General features: G+C 37.8%; 1 protein-coding gene across 3 annotated transcripts in view; it reads right to left on the minus strand.

Annotated features, from left to right (window-relative positions):
- LOC110048772 (DNA repair-scaffolding protein-like) overlaps positions 1-23,158 on the minus strand; it is a 29,331-nt gene that overhangs the window by 2,306 nt on the left and 3,867 nt on the right. Inside the window, exons 2-22 of one of the 3 annotated variants that reach the window (XM_089297847.1) lie at positions 21,314-21,403; positions 20,826-20,887; positions 14,555-14,649; positions 13,690-13,732; positions 12,454-12,649; positions 11,356-11,498; positions 10,510-10,554; positions 9,145-9,344; positions 8,645-8,745; positions 7,836-8,040; positions 7,073-7,188; positions 6,350-6,417; positions 5,945-6,195; positions 5,714-5,785; positions 5,118-5,198; positions 4,198-4,278; positions 3,729-3,828; positions 3,170-3,281; positions 2,615-2,935; positions 488-567; positions 119-233 (exon numbers count right to left, since the gene is read on the minus strand). In XM_089297847.1, coding sequence (XP_089153973.1) covers positions 119-233; positions 488-567; positions 2,615-2,935; positions 3,170-3,281; positions 3,729-3,828; positions 4,198-4,278; positions 5,118-5,198; positions 5,714-5,785; positions 5,945-6,195; positions 6,350-6,417; positions 7,073-7,188; positions 7,836-8,040; positions 8,645-8,745; positions 9,145-9,344; positions 10,510-10,554; positions 11,356-11,498; positions 12,454-12,649; positions 13,690-13,732; positions 14,555-14,649; positions 20,826-20,887; positions 21,314-21,323 — 2,497 coding nt within the window. In that variant the 5' untranslated portion in view covers positions 21,324-21,403. Of the gene's footprint in view, positions 1-118; positions 234-487; positions 568-2,614; positions 2,936-3,169; positions 3,282-3,728; positions 3,829-4,197; positions 4,279-5,117; positions 5,199-5,713; positions 5,786-5,944; positions 6,196-6,349; positions 6,418-7,072; positions 7,189-7,835; positions 8,041-8,644; positions 8,746-9,144; positions 9,345-10,509; positions 10,555-11,355; positions 11,499-12,453; positions 12,650-13,689; positions 13,733-14,554; positions 14,650-14,978; positions 17,717-20,825; positions 20,888-21,313; positions 21,404-23,158 lie in introns of those variants that run through there. The other 2 variants (XM_089297846.1, XM_089297848.1) reach the window with 2 other exon arrangements.

The following is a 23,158-nucleotide window of genomic DNA, read 5'->3' on the forward strand; positions in this document are numbered from 1 at the left end:
TCAAGGATCACACAGCAAATGAAAGGTCTGTGAGATGACACCACTGCAAGAATTCACGATAACGAGTTGGCCGGTGGGTGGGTGGGTTGTTTGTTCATCTCAAACTGAACAGACTTACCTTCAATGCGGTAAATGTAACCAGGAATTGAATGAAGTGATAGAGAAGGAAGACAGGATGGCCCTAAACTTGTCAGAGCGTCAAAAATGTCCTGCCGTAGATATTCGTCATGAAACTGGTAGAAGAAAAAACAAACATCATTTTATTCAGTTATCATCTCGTTCTGTAAACAATGCAGAAAGTTTTCTTTGTTCTGTGCAAATTCAGCTGTTTAAACTAAGACGTGTCAAAGAAGAAGCTCAATGGATCGAAAATTCAAAACCACCAGAGTGGATTAAAAGAACAAATGACAAAAACCGACATCATTATTGTGATTCAGAGAGATACAACATAAAATCATAATGATAACGATAATGATGTACTGCGTACCAGAGTGGGAGTGACTGTAACAGATTGTGGAACAGCTTTTCTTATAACAGAATAAGCATCAGCAACAAGCTCATGGAAAGCTGTAAATTAAGCATACGATGTGATGTTTCTTCAGTGTAGAAATGTTGATGTCAATTAATCAAGTTTCTATATATAGTTGATCCAATTCCAACTGGTCGGTACCTGACGACGATTTAACAAACTCTGACACCTTCATCAAAATTTCCTCGAGCTTATAGTAAGAAAGTAATTAAAATACAGTGAAACCTACATCAAGCGGACCCCATATTCAGCGGACACCCTCTATTAAGCGGACACCAGCTGAAGTCCAAAAAAATTTTCTTCCCACATTTACTGTAAAATAACCTGCATTCAGCGGACACCTCTGTTAAGCGGACGCGGACACCAATATTAAGCCATTTTGTTGCACAAAACCTGCAATAAGCGGACACTTCAAGAGCTTTTTACTTCTAAAGGTCTAGGCGTGACTCATTTAACATTGTTCAGCGATGTCGTTTTATAAGCAAAGTGATTATTCCAGATTGATGCATTGACTGACTGGATCGGACATTCTCCTATGAGTAGTGTTTGATCTTACACTGTGTTACACTGTGTTACAAAAGAGTTAACAATTAACTATCATTGCACAACATGTTAGAACCTGTTTTGAACGAACACCGTCCCTGTATTAAGCGGACACTAGTGAGGGTCCCAAGGGTGTCCGCTAAATACAGGTTTCACTATAAAACGGAACATGGGTGAACCAAGGCTACTGAATATGACACAGGAAACCGAGTAAAACCTGAGTATGATTGGCAAACAACAAATGACATTTAGCGTTGACTGTTAAGCCTAGTTCACACTAGCGACATACATGTAACGGCATAAACATAACGACATAGGAAGGACGTTAGGTTGTTATGTTTTCAGTGTGAACATCCTGACATAATGACATAATACCAATATAACAGCATGAACATAAGGGAACATGTGAAGGTAAATTAATCAACATGACACGAGCGTGGGACAAAGAAAAATTCTGAGTCCCCAACGGGAATCGAACCCATGACCTCCCGGACACCGGGCGAATGCTCTATCCACTGAGCTACGAGAACTCATGGAGAGCAAGGCCATTTAATTGAGTTCATGTATGATAGGTGTCCTGCATACTGCTAGGATCAACGCTATCGAATTCATCGTGAGTAGTGATAAGTTAATAAAGATGGTGAATTTTAAGCTCGGTAAGGAAATGTGAAGGTGAATGAATCAACATGACACGAGCGTGGGACAAAGAAAAATTCTGAGTCCCGACAGGAATCAAACCCATGACCTACCGAACACCGGGCGGGCGCTCTATCCACTGAGCTACGAGAACTCATGGAAAGCAAGGTCATTTAACTGAGTTCATGTATGATAGGTGTCCTGCATACTGCTAGGATCAACGCTATCGAATTCATCGTGAGTAGTGATAAGTTAATAAAGATAATTCACCATCTTTATTAACTTATCACTACTCAAAGATAATTCACCATCTTTATTAACTTATCACTACTCAAAGATAATTCACCATCTTTATTAACTTATCACTACTCAAAGATAATTCACCATCTTTATTAACTTATCACTACTCACGATGAATTCGATAGCGTTGATCCTAGCAGTATGCAGGACACCTATCATACATGAACTCAGTTAAATGACCTTGCTCTCCATGAGTTCTCGTAGTTCAGTGGATAGAGCGCCCGCCCGGTGTTCGGGAGGTCATGGGTTCGATTCCTGTCGGGGACTCAGAATTTTTCTTTGTCCCACGCTCGTGTCATGTTGATTAATTCACCTTCACATTTCCTTACCGAGCTTAAAATTCACCATCTTTATTAACTTATAAGGGAACATATGGGAAAAAAAAAACTAATCTTTCCCTTATATCTTTATGCCGATGTTCACATTACCGACATAAGCGATCATGCCGTTATGTCGCTCGTGTGAGCCAGGCCTTAACAAGTGGCTTCCACTGAGATGTGTGATGACAAACAGGCGAGAAGAAATTACCGAAATAAAATGTTTCTCAAATTTCATAAATGCCGTGCGGATCAACCACAAACAGTGATAAAAGAACTCCAAGCCTACCTTGAACTTTTAAGAGCAAGTGTTTTGCTGATAGAATCAGTCCATAGTTTGTTTGCATTTCTCTAAGCTCTGGAGGCAACACATGCCAAGTCTTTCCAACTATTTTAACATAACACAGTAACTCATGGGACCTTCCTTCTGTCTCGGGTACATTTTGTAATGACGAATCAGTAACAAACAGTTCGAAAGAGGAATCAGCTGATAACCCAGTGAAACGGCAATACAACAACTTGCATGACGTGCTGATGCGTTGGGGCTCAATGTCTTTGTCGTGATGAACATCACACAGTGTTCTGAACGCGCAAGGTTTGTACAGAAAGCCTGCAAAGAATAAGGTGCTTGCTTAGCAACGATGGCAACCCACCACATTATAATGACTTACGTCTCTCTGAGAAACAGCAACCATTTCTTTGTTTTACGCTCTGTCTTAACGCTATAACATTTTGCTAACATGGATCAGCCTTGGCTCTCCTACTCTAAAACAAAGCGATTACCGTATTAATTTTTTTGTTATGCAGCCCTTAGTGAAAGCAAACCAAGCTGAGGTTTTCGTACCTTCACAGCCAATGTGCACATCCTGACAGAGTGATACACGACTTGACTCATGCACTGCCAGTACATAACAGAAGTTTGGAGGAGAAGTGATGCTGGAGATTTGATTTCCACTCTGGCAATTGACAATAGAACAAATCATGGAGATTATTACTACAGAGATTACTACAAATCAGTACTACAGAGATTCGTTCATAATTGTTGCAACGTTATTTCACTGGTCATATTGAAAACTGTCGGTCAAGTAAGAGGATAGACTAAGTCCTTCGTGGTCCTCATTTTGAGTATCGCAGACATTTTTTTCGTTCAGATATCCTCAGACTTGCCGTCAGTATACAGCGTTTTGTGACACTTGACCAGGTAATGAAATTTATAGTATTTAGCATATCTAATTAAATGGTGACAAGTAAAATAGGAAATACGTTTGCACGTATTTTGTAGAAATTGGAAAATTAAAAAAAATGACAAATTGTGAGAAAAATAATTTACCATGTTAAGCACCAGGCTAAAAATTGAAAGGTGACTGGTCCTACGTGGAGTTGTGGTACCATTACTGATTTACCTCTTGAGTTACAATCTGGCTGCTTCCACTATCACAACTGACTGCATCATGACCATTTGAACAGCACACTGACTGTATAAGGCTGAATAATCCCGCTGATCTACAAAGTAGGAATGTTGTGGCTGAATAATTAGCTATTGATACGACTATTTTTAAATGGTCTTAAAAGACTTTGGTAATGCGTACACGATAAAGGAAACTACAACGCAGACTGGTTTTAAATCTACCAACGAAAAATAATTTAAACTACACAAGCAATAACCTAAAACCATCATTAAATATTTGATTTTAAAGTGGACATTTTTTGCATTAATTTTCCAGCAGGTTGGTTTGAGATATAACTCCCACAGCTTGGTTTCAGCTTTGTTTCTGGATGTTAAAAGGATGGAACGAGTGATTTTGTTAGTAACTCTTGTTTTGTGTTGAATCTGAGATTTAAAGCAGGATTGTCTGTTTGTGCATGATGTACCTCATTCTGTTAGTCCGCTGAATAACTCTCACATGTGAAAAAATATATATTTTTCCTTCACCTTTCACTAAGCAAGAATGCCTGCAGTACAAACAACAGAAACAGCAGTGAATTTTTAAGCGTATAAACACTTTCTAATCTTTGATTTTTTTTAACACAGCTACAGGGAATCCTAATAATGCTGACAGAGAACAATTATTACAAACCCGTCAAATATTCATTTTACAATAACTGTCACATTTTTCACACGCCCAGCTAATTCGTACCCCAATATTAATCGCCATTTTGATAGTCAGGATGATAAATATTACAAAAAATTATTGTTATTATATCATTATTACTTTATTAAAAACTAGGCTAAACAGAGCAGGAAACTCTTTATTGACGAATGACGTTCTCAAACCTTTGTTATCATTCAAAGTTGATTGACACTATTATCAACAAATTTATTACCAGTAAGTGCAACGATACCGACGAATTTACTCTTTCCAAGGTCGTCAGGGAACACTAGGGAAACACTAAGGAAAACACAGGGAAACAACTGCGAAGTCTTGGTTCTCAAATATAGTTTTTTCGCAACCTATTTACTAAGGCAAGAAAATCGGCAACATCCTCACGCCTTGAGAACCAACGCCGAAAATCGCTGCCATATGGTACAAAGTAAGCATTGTTCCTTTCATTACTAAGCGCGCTCTCATGCATGACGTGGCGAGTGAATTTGCGCGCGCAGCAAGGATGCGCAGAAACAATTAGCGCGAACGTCCTTAGGGAAAGAGAACCACAAAAATCGTACCCTATCCCGTGGCACATTCCTATGTAGCTCATATATGGGAGTACCGACCTCCCCCCTCCCCCGGAGTTATGGTTGGTTTCCATATGATCGCTAGCCAAGAATCAGAACACTCAGTGTTAAAACTGACCAGTCAAATGAGTCTTGAAACGTTTGAGGAACCTGAATTTCAGCACACATGCCATGGATATCCTGAACCAGGAGCGCCCACCTAATAAGGCAGCGAACAACACACCAATCATGAAACAAGATTTGGGCACTTATTTCTATGTATTCATTTATTGTTTGTCTTTATTTGTTTGTTTATTTACTCATTTCTTTATGTATTAATTCATTAATCAATTTCTCTAGATCACGAAGGGTCGTGGGTTCAAATCCCATCCGGGACTCGGATTTTCTCCGAGTATACGTTTCTCCCTGAATTTACACTTAATTTCTTTATTAATTCAGTTTGTATATTTATATAATTCTTCCGCTTCATACTGAACCACAACAGCTTGCAAAAATTACAGTGAGAAGGAAGGAGAAGGGCAAGATATGGTTAGACTTATGATATACCCTTGAATAAATTACATTAGTGTATACCACACAGGTGAATGGTACTATCCGCGCATTCTGATTGGCTAGATCGAGGGTGAATAACACTCAATAATAGTTGGGCAACATTTCCTTATATTTATTCTGGAAGAACTCGCATTTCTTTCCCAATAATAATACTATAGTCACCTCATTTCTTCATTAGCATCCTTATTTGATGATTTGGCCACTGATTTGAGATCTTGATTTAACAGAGAACACCTGAGATGAAACATGCCGAAACATACAACATTAACCAATGAATGTAAAACATACCGCAGACTAATTGTATGCACGGGAAAGCAAGGACAGACTAGAGGAAAAGGAAATTTCTGCAATTTCAATCTCTATGTTAAACTTAACGCATTTGTCCTTTAGTACCTGTAATTTGTTGTTTTGTCCTTAGAGACTTTAACTTTCTTACAGTACACTCTCTGAACCATACTCTGGAAAGTGACAAGTGCGCCACTAAAGCCACCACATGACTCTATTGCAGTCAGGATGGATGTCTGAGGATTGCAGTCGGCTGGCCTGTCTTGCTGTACTGTAGTTAATGACGATGAAGCTGTCCTCTTCTGCTCCTTACTTTCATGTTCAGCATCGCCAAAGAGTAACTTTGAAGGTTTGAATCCCTGTAAAATAATATAAAAATGTTAATATAACTGATGCCCCCACATCGGACACAATTTCGTGCATCGTCATTATCATGTTTTGAAAACAAAGGAAATAAGATATGGATATTAATGGATCATATAGCAGCTTTAATTTGCATATCTTTAGGCTTACCTTGCGAGGTGATTGCACTAGACTTGATGATGAAGGTGATGTATGTAGGAATGGAATAAATAACCCAGCTATAGATTGGAAAAGGAAAGAATAACATTGTGTAACTTGTGCGCAGTATTTTGGTCTTATTTATCTCTATAAATTGAGGAAGAGATGTGGCCTTGTAGTTAAGATGCTGGACCCAAGCTCAAATCCATCTTGTGTGCTCCTAGCTTATCTACTCGTTGTAAATAGCTTCCTTTAAACACAAACCCTACATAAATAATGTTGTCTAGTCTGCTAACCGCAGTAAAAAAAAAAAAGGTTTTGCTTCCTTCTAATTGTATACTGAGCTTACATGCACAACTAATTTACATGCAGAATTAAAATGCTAACATGCGGAAAAGAATTCTTTAATTACCTCTTGTACAGTCAGAGCTTGAAAAGAAGTTTAATTCCAGCTTGCCCTTTGAACAAGCAACTCTTAAACTTTTCTTGCCTGGGGCAGTCACGTGCTTGAGTAAGTTTACTTTTTCGTTTTGGAATCACAATGTAGTTAGCCCAAAGCGTGCGTGGAGCAGCTCGCCCACCCGGCAAGTGAACATGGAAGACTGAAAAGAAATTTTACTTGCTTGGGCAACTGGACGGGACTTTTTTGAGCCCTGAATCATATACTGCGGTGCTCCACTGTGACTCACTGCAGATTGACCAATGTTATTAACATTATTATGACAGTGTTATTACCTCTGACATACTGTGGGAGCACGTCAAGTGACTGCTCTGTAGCTGCTTGCTGTTTCTCACAGAAGTAGGTACACAAAAGAACAGGCCATGGACAGCCAGCTATATCCAACTTCTGCCTGTCAAATGAATAAAGATATAGTAAAAAAAAAAACAGTTACTGGAATTGGCTTACAATACATGCAGATGAAGTTAAAAATACTGTGGAATACTGTCGAGTAAAATTCTGTATAGTGTGTCAGGGTTGTGACACTGCAATAGTTCAGAACAAACTAAACCTTTCAACAACATCTTTAAGGCTGGCCTTTACGAGCGACGGAGTCGTAGTCGGAGTAGTAAGAGAGTTTACGACCTAGTGAAAATCAAAAATCGGAGTCATTAGCGGAGTCATAAGCTCGACGGAATGAAAGTCGGAAGAATCAGAACGTTTCCATTTCTTCCGATTCCGTTTACGACTCCGTCGTTTATGATCCAGTGACCAATCACAAGACCCGGAATTGCACATTGTGATTGGTTTATTCTTCCGCTTCTGCTTCTGACTCCGACAATCTAGTTTTCAAAAGATCGTAAGCGACGGAGTCATAAGCAGGATGGGAATTTTGCTTCAGACTCCGTCGGTTTACTTTTCACTTGTTCGTATCGCTCTACGCTTTTAATTTCGACTCCGACTACGACTCCATCGCTAGTGAAAACCAGACTCCAAGACTTTTGTTCGTTTGTGGATGTGTGATCACAATATTATTATGACTGGAAGTTAATAACATACCATGGAGGATGAATATTCACTACAGCTCCAACTTGCATTGCTAATTGTTTCCAAGTATCACAAGCGAACAAGACAAAAACAGTCTTCTGAGGGTCGGGATTCATGTCGTCACTATGCAACACACATTGTGTGAGATGAACAGAGCCCTGCAGCTGGTCAGATAAGATCTGTACGACTAGAGATCCTTCCTTCCGCAAGGATGTACCTAGACAGGAAGAGAGTTTAAAAAGGAAAAGTTTGGAAGGGTAAGTATGAACAGGAGTCTGCAGAAGGGTGTGGTTGGAGATCAAAGCCCCACCCCACCCCACCCTGCTAGGAGAAGACATTTCAATCTTACCAAGCCTGAATTAAGAGCTGCCAGGTTAGTAACTCTATTTCTTGATATATTTCTGTAGCTTGTAATTACCATGCTAGTATGTTTATTTTGTTGGGCTGGGTTGTTCAAAGGGTGGCAAAAGATTTATTTTCCTAAATACCCCTATTCAGAAATCCTGACTTCTGTATTTTGTGCTTTCATGTGTATAGAATGAATAACAGTCATACAAATAACCTGTTAACAAGTCGGTCTTCTGTTCAAATATACCACAAAAATGTGGGAACCGTTCGGTGTATCATTTGTACTCTACACAATGAAGTTGGACAACAAGAACTAAAATTCCTGACATACATGTGACATCATGCACAGTAACCGAAAGAAACAGCAATAGAGTCTTGTACATTGTTATATCTCTCAAGCACATGTGAGATGGGTGTGTCTATGCACTCCTACATTTAAGTACAGAGTAACATAGACTGATCAGTGTACTTACCTGCCTGCTTCGTTTCTGTGTCTGTTAATCTGTGATTCCAAAATGCCTTTTCTGACTTATCTCTTGAAATGACATGCTGCAGTTGTTCTGCTAGGCCAGACCTGAGACACAACAATACACACAACAAGATAACAAATAACTTGTAATCTATACTAGTGCTTAATTACTAAGATCTGAAGTACTTTAATTGTACAAACAAGGAATGATGGGTGATACTGCAGTGCCATGCATTGATACAGAGTAAAACCAAGGCTTCTCTATGGATCTGAGTTATCCATAAAAGCCAACAAGACACAGCAATTAAGTATGCAATAAACTTGAAGAAAAAAGTAATAAAGAGGTTTTTGAATATCTATGTTTAATTATTAATATCTTTTTCTATCTAGACCTGCTTGGGATCATTTGTAGTGAGCCCTCAGTAGAGCTTACACCATAGCTTACACCATAGCGGTTTCTACCAATCATATCACAATAGTCAGATGGAGATCCTTTCATGTTACCTGAGGAACTTTCTCTTCTTTTTGGCAGAATCACAGTTCATGCTGACACCCTTTCCTTCAGGAGATAGCTCTTGCTCACTCTTCTGAGGTGATTTCTGTTGAACTTGTTTTAGCCATTCGCTCGCAGTCTTGGGAGTCCTGACAACCACAGGACTGACTGGTGTGGGTGTGGGCGTTGATATATCCGCTGAGAGGGACTCCTGTGAGATAAAATTTGCGTTAAAATATATTTCATTGATATCTTTGAAGGAAACAAGTTGTACATGATTAATTTAATGATTGTGAATGATTAATTTTACAAATCTCTTGCTTTGCTTCCATACCACATTATTAAATAAGTAATAACTTTCTAGATATCACCTTTCTCGCGGTGACTGGAATATTAGCATATTTACTTCCAATTCTAAAAATCATTTGTAGAATTCTACCAGTATACTAATGCAACTGCTGCAATCTGATTGGCTGAGCTACTTGTATACTGTCAGCGATTAGAGTACAGCAGCTGCTGGTTGTCCACGAAATGCGACATTTTTATTGCTTTTCTGAAGTTTTGGAGGAAAGTTTAGATGTAAATGGATAATTAAATTCCCAAGAAGACTAAAAGAAGGATATAAACAGATTCATGACTTTAAAAACTCTAAATTATTGAAAAACCGGTGTGCGTGTAAACAACCGCAAATTTACAAAGGACAATTCAATACGTGCGATTTTGTTAAAGGGTAAAGTTCAATAATGCGTCAAAAATATTCGAAAACCATTATTTGCGTTTAATTTAAGTTAGAATTCTACTAAAAAAATTCGATTATTCGCTCTCGATTTCTATAATCAACTATCACTTCACAGAAATTTCCAGCTCATAATCTAATTGTTAATTAGTATAGATGCAGTTAGTGTTAAAAAGGTAGATGTACATGAAGAAGAAAAAGCATGTGGTATGTGATGTATAAAAGAGTGACTGACATTTCACAAGTATTATTTACTTTTAATTTATCAAGCAATGCTTACTGTACTGATTCTACTTAGCACCTAAGATTTTTGTTTCTATTTTGGTAGCTCAAAGGCCATTTCCTAAAAGGGATGCAACACTACTTTCTATTAAGAAATTGTACATGTAAACAACAGTCAAGCTACTTAGAAGATCACTTATTTTGTAATGTGGGAATGACATGAAAAGTTGAAGGAAATAGCAGTAATTGCCACAAAATAGCAGCACCTATTGGTATAGGGGTACAAATCCTTAAGACTAAGGGTGTGGGAGGGGGGGGGGACTAATTTAGCACTATATAACTTAAATCATTAAAGACGAAAAATGGCACTTAAACTGTAAGATTATGAAGAACTCTTTACACCAAAATTTCAACAAACCTGTGAACTGTCATGATCTGACTGAAAATCACTTATCAGCTCTTCCTTTAAAAAGCAAAAAATGGTCAGTGGTCAACATTCCAAATTATTAAAACTTTGATCTGAAAATTGTTACCCACATGTAACAAAATACCAGACAATGAGATGAACTAAATGATTTCTGGACTTCTTTTCTAGGCTCTTTTTTCTAGTTTCTAATTTTGTGAATAGTCCAATATTCCAGCAGAATCACTATGAATACCATGTATTGCAGTGCCTTTGTAATTTCGTCCAAGCTCTCGCGAATTTTTTTGGAACCTGTCTGATACAATTTCACCATATGTGTTTGGAATATGTCACACTCTCTCTGAAATAAAATTAACTAGTTTTAGTGGCAAAAATTAATAAGAAAATTAATCATTGCAATAAATTAACTTTATCAAATTACTTAATCACTTAAAACCCATATTGTCAGGCCTCTTTAGTGCTACTAGAGTATACAGTATTGCTTGAGTGCTTCATTCCATGTGCACTTTATGAAGTAATTAGGACTGTACACAGTTTAGAACTTAGCTCCTACTACAGACAACTTAATAATTATTATTAACAGAAATTGACACATGTTGATTGACCATCCACATTATCCTGTATCTAGATGCTGTTTCCACATAAATGTGAATGCAGCCATTTTGAATTCCAGCAACAATGATATTGACTACTGATGTGCTGACTTAATCTTTGACTAAATGAAGGGTTACAATTAGATCATTCATACAAGATTGACAGCACCATGATTAAAATGGAGAAAATGTGTCAGAAATAGTTACTGTTATCATACTATATTTTTGCTGAAGTACACATACTTACAGAGGGCTTGATGCTGTTTAATGTCTCGTTTGTTAATGCTTCTCCTTGACAAGCTTTTGTCATTGGATGCTTTGTCAGAACCTTTGCTACAGAATCCGTATCTTCACTCTCTGCTCTCTCATAGAAAACAATGCCAGGCAACTCTGAAAATCAGAATATTTCAGAGTGGGGAAATTAATCCTACAATATAATTGGTTCTTAGCATGGCCCAGAGTTCCTATCTCTGCACACAGTCATGGTAATGCTTTCCCGAGTTTTTAAAAGTGATTTTAGAGATAAAGAATTAAATTGTTTACTGGCTTAAGGTCAGTCTATATAGTGAAAAACAGTGACCTCAGACAGCATTTTCAAGACCTTGATCAAAGTTTCCTACTATACGGACCTCCCAGCCAGCAAGTACAATGATGACGCCTACTCTTGTTAGTGCGCACATGTTCTGTGGATCGCAAAAGGCATGGATTACATACCATGCATGTGCTAAGGTTGACATTGATGAAATTAACTTACAGCTGTAAGTGTATGAAAGAACAATTTTTCTACTGTGACCAAATCAAGTTCAAGAACATGTACAAGTACAACACCAGGAACATCAGAATAGCTGCATATCACTAACCACCCCCTGCTAGTAGCTGAAAAACTAACCACTACAAAATTAGAGCAGTTTTCTCTTGAGTGAAAAGTAATTTGTTCTACACTTACTTGCACTAAAAGAACTTGCGCCACTTTTTCATACAATCTTAAGTGAAATCAAAACCAATTGTGACTCACTCACACTCGTTTTTGCATCAGCTACATGTAATTACTCTGGGTTTTGATTGGTTCACTGTAGCATCTCTGTCCTTTGTGATTGGCTGGAGTGATTACTTTGATTTTGGTTTTACGACACTCAGTTATTGAAAACCGCTCTATACTAATTTATCTCACTGTTAACTTTACATTGTTGTCACCTTCTTGGGAAGGTGACAACAATGTAAAGATGAAAAAAAAAGATGAAAACAATATATTTAACTTCTAAAAACCTACTTTTTATCCTATGAAATGGAAATGGCAGACCTAGTAAACATGCATGTGGTTAATTTCTGGTTGTCTGAAAGTTACCTTCATCATCACTTGCACACCAAACTATTTCATCTTCTTTGGGTGCTTCAGAACATTGCATCAGCTCATAAGCTCCATCCAGCATTAGATTGCAGCTTTTGTCATCCTCTAGCTTCCTGCCTATTTGGGTGACAGAAGTGTTGCAACAACCTGAATCTTCTGATGAAGAACTTCTTTTGTCTGAAAAAATCCTCCACTGAAGTCAAAGAAGAAAAAATTAGAGAAGAGTTATTTACTACTCAGCTCCACTAACCCTGGCTGTTATTTCAATCAGAAATGAAATCAAGGGAAGGACATGTATGTAGTTCACCTTTCTTACCAGTCTCCTTTGCAGCCATTATGAGCTTGCCACACAATGCTTCTTTATTCTTTATCTTTAATATAATTGCCTATAGCTTGCTAACCCGGCAATGGTGGTCAGCAGCATGATCAGGTGACACATTCTACCCTCAAGCTGCGGCTTTAAAACCTGAACTGTATTGCTTTGCATGGTTTAGCCAATCTTTACGCAGCTAGTTCAAGATTCTATGAGCAAAACTGTCATTGTATGACAGTTTTGCTCATAGAATCTTGAACCAGCTGCACAAAATTTTGCTCACTAATTGAATCAAAAGGCAAGTCTTCTCACGACCCCAGTTCAACTGCACTCATTGTTTTTTTTCTTATCAGTCATGATAAGTATGATAAGCACATTACAGAGTAGCGCACTCTTTGATAATGGTATTTGATGTTTTGTTACTATTTTTTCAGTTTGTTCTATGTCATTCCTGCAGACAAAAAAACCTTTGTTGAGACAAAACTTTCTGTAAGTTGGCTGTTAAGTAGGGTGTGTTTTCTATGATGGTAAGCTATATCAGTGTCTTTTCACATATCTGACATGATACACATATGAAAAGACGCTGTGATATAACCAGCCTTCATACCTTCAGCTTACCATGCATTTGTTCTCTGCTAAAAGCATGCTGTTTCAGCCAATTAGAACGTGTACTATATGGATTAAGTCTATTATAACAATAATGACATAATATGTGTGTGATACGCAGTGTAGCATATATTTGCATTCTGTGCGTTTGGAATCCATACATGTGCAGGTACACTGCATTGTTCTCCATATCATTGTTGTATCTTGTTGTTTCAACGGTATGGTTAATAGCACAGAAATATAATGTAACTAAAGTGCTATGGGAAATTAATGAATTTAGTGAAATGATTGACTACATTAGTGAAATTGCTTACTTTACTAGAGTACTTCCTTTTAACACAAGGCTTACTCAGATCCCTGAAAAAAAAAAAACTGATCAGTTGCATACAGTCTACATGCATTTACAATCTATTATTTAAGAAATTGTTTTACGGTGTAAACAGTAAAACAATCAAAATTTTAATGGAATGTGGCATACAAATCTTGTAAACAGTTCTTGTATTTTTATGAAAAAGAGTATAGATTAGGGGAGATTCTTTAATGCTTTATGTTGTCAAGTGTTGCAAAAGATTGTCCAGTCTTATCAAAGCATGATCTGCACTGTGTTACCTTTCTATTGGTTACACCCATAGACATGTCTAGCTATAAAAGCACCACGATTCAGTGCAAAAGCAGTCTTCCCTTCTGTGGTGCACTGTACTCAATAAGCTTTGTTTAAAAGTAAAGAAAATTCCTACCCTCCCTCCCTGTGTGGAGGATGTACTTGTTTGTCAATAAACCTGGGGGTCACCTTGTTTGGGGTTGGCATGTAAGTCTTAAGCTAGGGACTTCCCTCAAGCTTTGGCTACTGTTTTGTCCCTTTCATTTGTACACCTGCCAATAGTCTTGTCCAATCCTGTGCTGGGTTTCTCAGTGCCAGGGAAATAATGAGGTTTTCAAAGGTCACATGTTGAACTTTGACCTTCAATACTCTTGTACAGGGTAGTGCTGGGGATAAGTGAGGCTTTCAAAGATCAGCGTACTTGCCAAGACTCTTGCCTGGCTTTTTAGCAGGTTGCTGGAGCAAGAAGTGACACACAGGTATATATATATATATATTTTTTTTTTGGGGGGGGGGGGGGGGGGATTTCTAGTGTAATGTACATGTGGACCTATTTATGTGAAGTAAAATTATCTTACCTGGATGTAGAACCCATTTCACAATCAAGAAGTTCCTCATCTTTTTCTTCATCAGTTGAAAACCCATCGATCTCACTGGTACTCTCAATGTTAGACTTGGCAATAAAGAAATTTACAAACCAATGAATAACTGAATTTAATTTAACCTTTACTTAAAGTTAGAGTAGATTAATTGACAATTATCTACTGGTGAAAAAGTTATTTGCTACATTTGACAAAGATCACTCTTGTTCAATATATGTTTGCTGAGGAATACGACAGAGCTTGAAAATTACTCAGTTCTGATTTTCTAAGCAAGAACTATACCTTTCTTGCAAAAAGAGTGCAGAAACACGTAATACAAGTGCAAAGTTACTGCACCAGACACCAAGCAAATAAAAACAAAGCTATCCTAAAATATTAGCACAAGAGAAAAAAAACTTACTAGGATCTCTAGTGGTCATGTCTGGTCACCCAGTACATATCTACTTTGAAGATGGACAAAGTCCACTCAATGGTTTCTAAAGATTGTCAAATATTTGCTAAGATCACCCAAGAAGTATGGAAGATTTCCACATTTATGTACCAAGATTACTGAAGATTGCAGAAGAACACTCAAAATATTTCCACAGATTTCCCACTGTTAATGGAAGGTTTGCAAAATAAGTAAATAAATAATTATACAATCTTCCAAGCTTCATATTTTATGAAACCTATAGAAATTTATGAGATAACTGTCTGGGAATGTACCACCCTGCTCTAATTGACACTAGTAACAAATCACTTTCATTCATAAATTTTCTGTTATAAGATATTTCGAAGATTTTGAAAAGATCCACTGCCACTTTTCCATAGAAGGTATCTTTTTTAATATACTTAATTTGGTACAATTGTAATCAGAAAATTTATCTTCTGCAAAAGGATTAAACCTGAAAAATTGTTTGTCAGAATATTTCTTCTGAGCTACAACTTGCAGGGAACAGTGTGACATGGAGGCAATTTTGTTAGTCTAATAAAGGAACTTTACACAGTTGAACCTCGCTATTTTGAACTCTCTGGGGAAACGAAAAATAGTCTGAAATAGTGGGAGTTTGAAATACCCAATAGTAAATGACTGAGGGGCAAATCCAAGGAAAATGGTTTTGAGTTCGAAATAACGGGTCATTTGAAATAACCAAGTTCGAATTAGCAGGGTCCAACTGTATTGCACTTGTAATTAATGTGCAAAATTTTACATTACATCATACATTGACAACTTAATATTGGCTTGTCAATAAATGTGCATGTGGTTGCACATATCACATACATGGCAATCAAAGCTCTATTGTCTTTTATTTGTAACTACTGTATGAACAACATCTTACAGTACACATGGTAGCTGATTTTAGCGTTGTTCTTTTACACTGGTTTAATATATAGATTTAGCCAAGCCTAAAAGCAGAGCTCCTGGGCCAGGTTGTTAAAAGTCCGATCAACCTAACTCTGGATAAGCGACACACTTAAGTGTATTGCAAAATAAAATTTAAAAAAAAACCAGGATAAACCAGAATTTTGATTGAAGTTAATTTGTAACTTTGCGATGAGATTTTCTGTTTATATTGTTTGGCCTTCTGGTTTGAATTTGAATAATCTCAAACAACACAAAACATAAGCAGTGAAAACATTTTTACACAAGACAAGTTTATACTTTGGTTAGCTTTTAATCCTGGGTTAGTGTTAACTGCCTTTCAAACAAACAAGCTCTGATTACAACAGGTTAACCTGACTTGCACCTGTGATCCAATTGAAAATCAACACTTGGTCAGCGGTCAACTTAAAAAATCATGTGATCTCAATGAGCTTTAAACTTGAGCCTGTGGTATGGTCATGTGATACTGGTCAGCAGATACCTTCCTTTGACAGGTGTTAATCATAATGTGGATGTCTAATATCAAAGATGTATACAGTGGAATCTCGATTTAACGAACCTCTATTTAACGAAGTCCTTGATATAACGAACGATATGCTATGTCCTGGCCAAAGTTACAGTAAAATGTATGGAATAGAACCTCGATATAACAAACCTTGATATAATGAATTCTTCGCTACAATGAACATAATCTGGAAGCCCAAATGTAAAATCTACCTTGATACAAATTATAACGAATTACAATGTTTCCTTGTTTACATAGACAATTTTCTGTATAACCTCTATTTTGCAACATTTTTAAATCGCTACTCTGAAAGTGTCGCAATTTTGTAAACAAAAGCTGCGTGTCTGCTCAAAAGTGAAAATAATTGATACTGAAAGCCACCATGTTTAATGAACTGCATCTCAAAACCCGGCACTTCTGGGTGGCGAAAATTGCATTGGATTGCGTGACAGAAGTCACCTGTGTTACAAATCAGTCATTAACTATGACCTTGATATAACGAACGTTTTGGTTGTTTCCCCTCAAATTCATTATATCGAGGTTTTTGATATAACGAACCCTCTATTTAACAAACAAATTTGGCCGGTCCCCAGTGACTTCATTAAATTGAGGTTCACTGTACTGTAAACCAATTAAGGCTGCAGGTCTCAATTAGATAGAGTATGGTTACCATGTTGCACGACTCCGTCGTTGTTGTTGTTGCCGTCATAGTCGTGCGTATGTACCCATGAGCAATACCGCTAGCCATGATCACCATGAGAAAATCAATTCAAGAGTTTCCTTTTCTTTCCTATGTGAGTATGGGGCTCCGCTTGGTGGCCCTTTGGGCCACTGGAGCTCTGCTATAGAAATAATGCCACAGGACTGGGTCGAGTAATGGCGACGTAAAGACGTGTGTTGCTGCCGCCCGCCGATCTTTCTGCTCTGTCTTTGGTAAATGGCCGTTTTTTTCGGTCAGTTTTTGAGCAAAAGAAAAACCATATCCTCAGACTCTTCCGACGAATCATCTCTTTCGCCGGAAATCAAAAAAACGAAGCCATACTCCTCGCCAACGCATCATGAAGACGAAATAATGACAGCTCTCAGTATGACACAAGATGTTGGTGCAACTCTACAAGCAATCTTAGCAAAGCTGGAAAAGCTTGATTCAATAGAATCCGCCGTGAAGAAAATTGAAGCCAATCTCGAGAACTTAGAGAAACGAACCCAAAGGCTAGAAGATTTCCAAACAACAGCGAAGAAAGATATTGACGCAAGGTCAAAGTCGCAATGGTACAACGAGGGCGAAAAGAACTCCGGATATTTTCTAAACCTCGAAAAAAGGCACTGTAAACAAGGAACAATTAGTCAATTAAAAATTAATGACACCGACTTTGTCACCACAGACAAAGATATCTTATCTGAATGTACGGCTTTTTATAAAAATCTTTATACGTCAAAAAGCCCCGACAGCATCCAGTCAACATTCCTCTCTGAAGTGAACTCCACTTCTTTGACCAATGAAGAACAAACTTTATGTGAAGGCCCCTTAACTCAAAAGGAATGTTTCGAAGCCCTGAAGAAGATGGAGTCTGACAAAACGCCAGGCACGGATGGACTTCCCGCCGAATTCTACAAAGTTTTTTGGAAAGACATTTCTTCTCTTTTAATCTCGGCCCTCAACTATGCTTTTGACTCTGGCTGCCTCTCAGTAACACAAAGACGAGGGGTTATAAAACTAATTCCAAAAAAAGATGCGGAACTATACTTCATCAAAAATTGGAGGCCTATTACCCTTTTGAACACTGATTACAAAATCGCAGCAAAATCTATTGCAAACCGAATTAAATTAGTACTTCCAAACCTTATCAATCACGATCAAACAGGATTTTTGAAGGGCAGATTTATAGGCGAAAATATCAGACTCATTGACTCTATTATCCAATATGCCACAGAAAAGAATATCCCGGGCCTGTTACTTTTTATTGACTTTGAAAAGGCATTTGATTCTCTCGAATGGTCCTTCATACATGGAACATTAAGATCCTACGGTTTTGGTGCTTCACTAATTAACTGGGTGAAAACCCTGTATAGTCATACTGAAAGCTGTATTCTGAATAATGGATGGGCAAGTAATTTTTTTGAAATTCAAAGAGGTGTTAGGCAAGGCTGCCCGCTCTCACCTTATTTATTTATCCTATCGGCAGAGGTGCTGGCCACGGCAATTAGGAAAAATACTAATATAAAGGGAATCACTGTAAATAATGTGGAAATTAAGTTAAGTCAGTATGCCGATGACACAACACTTATATTAGACGGGTCATGTGAATCTCTCCTTTCATCCCTTGCAATGCTTGACGATTTCAGCAAAGTCTCTGGCCTCAGACTCAATGATAAGAAAACGGAAGCTCTATGGATTGGCGCAAGTATTGGAAGTGATAAAATTCTGTTATCAGGAAAAGAGCTTAAATGGCCAAAAGACAAAGTAAAATCCCTAGGTCTATGGATTTCAACAGATCCCGAACTATCTGCCTCTTTAAACTACAATGAGAAACTTGAAAAAGTGAAAGAAATCCTGAGATGCTGGAAATACCGCCGACTCACATTGTTAGGGAAAATCACTGTTATCAAATCACTAGTGGTCTCCCAGTTGGTTTATCTACTCTCGCCTCTTCGCTCAAACTACAGGGTTTTAAAAGAAATAAATGATTTACTCTACACTTTTCTATGGAATGGTAAAGGCGACAAGATAAAACGGAAGGTAATGATCAATGATTTCGGTGGTGGTGGCCTAAAAATGATTGATATTAGTTCCTTCAATAAATCTCTCAAAACCACATGGATTAAAAAATAGTTAGATAACAACAATAAGGGAAAATGGAAAATCTTTTTTGATATAACCCTAAAAAAATATGGCTGTCAAAATTTTTTTTCCTACAACCTCAATGTTAGAGACACCTTATCGACAATAACAACTTCGGATGCCTTTTTAAAAGAACTATTAGGAATCTGGGCGGAAGTTAACTTTGAACCTGAAATAACATCGAAAGATCACTTTCTGGATCAACAACTTTGGCATAACTCCCTAATAAAGATAGCCAACAAAACAGTTTTTTTTAAAAATTGGTTCACCAAGGGAATAACTCGGGTGAAACATCTTTTAGGACCGGACAACAATTTTCTCTCGTTAAATGATTTCCGCTGTAAGTATGAAATAGACCCTCGCCCTCTCAGCTTCTATGGATTAATATCGGCTGTAAAGTCTCTTCGGACTGATTCTAATTTTCAAGATTTACAGAACACCGACCACGAATATGAGCCACTTACAACAAGAATTTTGCAGGTCAAAAAAGCAACTACAATAATATATAAAAAACTGATTAGTAACAAGAGTTTAACCCCAGAGTCAAGTCAAAAGAAGTGGCTAGAGGATTGTGGCCTACCAATAAATGACAACATAAATTGGAATGCTGCCTATCTTTTAGCTAAAAAATGCACAAAGAGCACTAAGCTGATAGAGTTTCAGTTTAAATTCTTACATAGACGTGTACCAACCAATAACTTTTTATTTAGAATAGGTCTACAGGGCGATGAAAAGTGCAGTTTTTGTCACACCTCCTCTGAGTCAATAATTCATCTTTTTTGGTCATGCCATCAAACATCTCACTTTTGGAATAAACTTACTGAATGGCTGAAAAACTTAAATTTACTTCCTAAAGATTATGCTTTGACAAATATTACTGCTTTGGGTCTGGGGCCAGATATCTCTCAATTTGCGCTTCTTATAAATTACTGCTTTCTCTTAGCACGATATCACATATGGCTCGCTAAAACAAAAAATGATCATCCAAATCTTACGCTTTTCATATGCACACTAAAATTACAATGTGAGATAGAAACAAAAAGTGGGGACACGAAGAAATGGAAACCTCTTACAGGATACATGAAGATTTAATTAATATTTTAGATTATATTTTCTGTAGGGTTATCTATCTCCTACCCATTAATCTATTTCTAATCTCCTGTCAGATGCATAACTCATTTTACTTTTAATGTACCACATGCCTTTGGTCTGTTTTTTTATGTTTCTGTACTACAACCTCAAGCTGTAATGATAACTAGCTATTCTTCTTCTCAGTTTTTTTTTTTTTTTTTTCTTTGCCCCTTGTCGTCACTGTATTTCTTAATTGTGTAAGTCGTGTAACTGTATTTGTTAGTAATGTAAGTCGTTTAGTTATTGTAATTTAAATAGTGTAAATAATTAGAGCAATATAATGTAAATAGAGTTAGTGTTGTAATTAAAAAAAAAAAAAAAAAAAAGAAATAATGCCACATGAACAATACAGTACAGTGCACATGTCATGTCACTATATGGGACTTGCCTTGTACTACACACTTACCACAAAAGAAAGTGACTCATTATTTGTTTGCCTCCTTTTTCTTGCTGATGGGTTATGCCATCCTATTTATAATAGAATAACAGGACTAACTTGTACATGTAACATTACAGGTAAACAATACTTTATACTGAGCACAAAACATAAGTTGTATATAATAAATTGCAATTATTTAATATTTGTTTTTTTGGTCTGGAAACATTCATGTATACTATTATACCAGTTTCTCAAAACACACATTGTGAATTTGGTTCAATGATTCTCTGGAGTTTCTAGATATGAGACTGAATACATTGGAATTAAGTGAGATTCAAAAATGAGAAAGAATAAAAGACTGTACTGGTGAGCTTCTTTCAAATTTTGCTCTCATGACTTACATTAAGGACAACTAACAACAATCAAGACATCTGAGTAACTCAGGGCTGCGCTCCAGAAGCACCTGGGTGCAACAGGCCACTTACTCTTGACTTTGGCTGACTGGAAAAACTTACTTTTTTTCATATAAGCTTAAATGCTGGAAACCCAGGATTTCATGGTTAGGATTGGAACCTTTGCACTCATCAAAATTTTTCTTGAAGTGCCTATGAAGTAAAAAAATAATTGCTGCTTATTTGAAAGGCTTTTCAAAATAAAGAAGAATGGTGTTTCCTTTTTGGAATATCTTTTTTTGTTTTGGAGATATTTACATTTTTAATAATAAAGTGTATTATCGTTTGTCTCACAATGTAGTCACTTGAGATGTAGATCGCAATGTTTCGACTGCTTGCTACTAGTCTGCTTCAGGCAATAAGGTCGACTGATTGCATGGTATCATTTATATCGCAAAGGTCGGCTGTGATTGGTGCATTTTGATCTTCCTATTGTTCCATTGTTCCAGCGAGTAGCTGTTCCCTCAGTGGTCCACTGTCGTACCATTCTCCTGTTGTTGTGTTTTTTGATCGTGGGCATCCATGCTTCAGGAATTTCAATTCCACTATCCCTTTTGATGTTATTAGGGTGAAGTCTTATGTGAATAGCTTCCTTGACCCTATGTGTGTACCGGTGAGGATCTCGATCAAAAAACTTGACCTCATTCCAGATAGGATAGTGGCCGGTCTCGTGGGTGTGTTCAGAAACGGCAGAGGTCTGGGTGCGGGCGAGCCGTATATCCCTGTCGTGTTCTTTGATCCTCTCCTGTATAGATCTCCCTGTTTCCACGATGTAGACTTTGCCACACTCTCAAGGAATCCTGTGGACAACACCATCTTGTTTAGCTGGGTTGACGGTGTCCTTTGGTCGCACTAAGTGTGACCGAAGTGTCGCGTTGGACTTAAAGACGGTGCGAATGCCTTGTTGTTCTAGGCAGCGGCGGAGAGACTCCGAAACTCCTTGGACATAAGGGAAAACGGTGGTGGATTTAAACTCCGTGATGGGCTCTCTTCTTGGGGTTGCTTGTGTGAACAAATGAACAACCCCAAGAAGAGAGCCCATAGTGCAACCAATGGACACCGTCAACCTGACTAAACAAGATGGTGTTGTCTACAGGATTCCCTGTGAGCGTGGAAAAGTCTACATCGTGGAAACAGGGAGATCTATGCAGGAGAGGATCAAAGAACACGACAGGGATATACGACTCGCCCGCACCCAGACCTCTGCCATTTCTGAACACACCCACGAGACCGGCCACTATCCTATCTGGAATGAGGTCAAGTTTTTTGATCGAGATCCTCACCGGTACACACGTAGTGTCAAGGAAGCTATTCACATAAGACTTCACCCTAATAACATCAACAGGGATAGTGGAATTGAAATTCCTGAAGCATGGATGCCCACGATCAAAAAACACAACAACAGGAGAACGGTACAACAACGGACCACTGAGGGAACAGCTACTTGCCAGAACAATGGAACAATGGGAGAATCAAAATGCACCAATCACAGCTGACCTTTGTGATGTAAATGATACTGTGCAATCAGTCGACCTTATCGCCAGAAGAAGACTACCAGTAAGCAGTCAAAACGTCGTGATCTACATCTCAAGTGACTACATTGTGAGACAAACGATAATACACTTTATTGTGAAGGTGAATTAATCAACGTGACACGAGCGTGGGACAAAGGAAAATTCTGAGTCCCTGACAAGAATGGAACCCATGACCTCCCGAACACCGGGCGGGCGCTCTATCCACTGAGCTACGAGAACTCATGGAGAGCAAGGTCATTTAACTGAGTTCATATATGACAGGTGTCCTGCATACTGTCAGGATCAACACTATCGAAGTCATCGTGAGTAGTGATAAGTTAATAAAGATGGTGAATTTTAAGCTCCGTAATGAAATGTGAAGGTGAATTAATCA

The sequence above is a fragment of the Orbicella faveolata genome, unplaced genomic scaffold (assembly GCF_042242905.1).
Source record: "Orbicella faveolata isolate gen_17 unplaced genomic scaffold, um_ofav_v1 contig_3, whole genome shotgun sequence".
In the NCBI taxonomy this organism is placed as follows: domain Eukaryota; kingdom Metazoa; phylum Cnidaria; class Anthozoa; order Scleractinia; family Merulinidae; genus Orbicella; species Orbicella faveolata.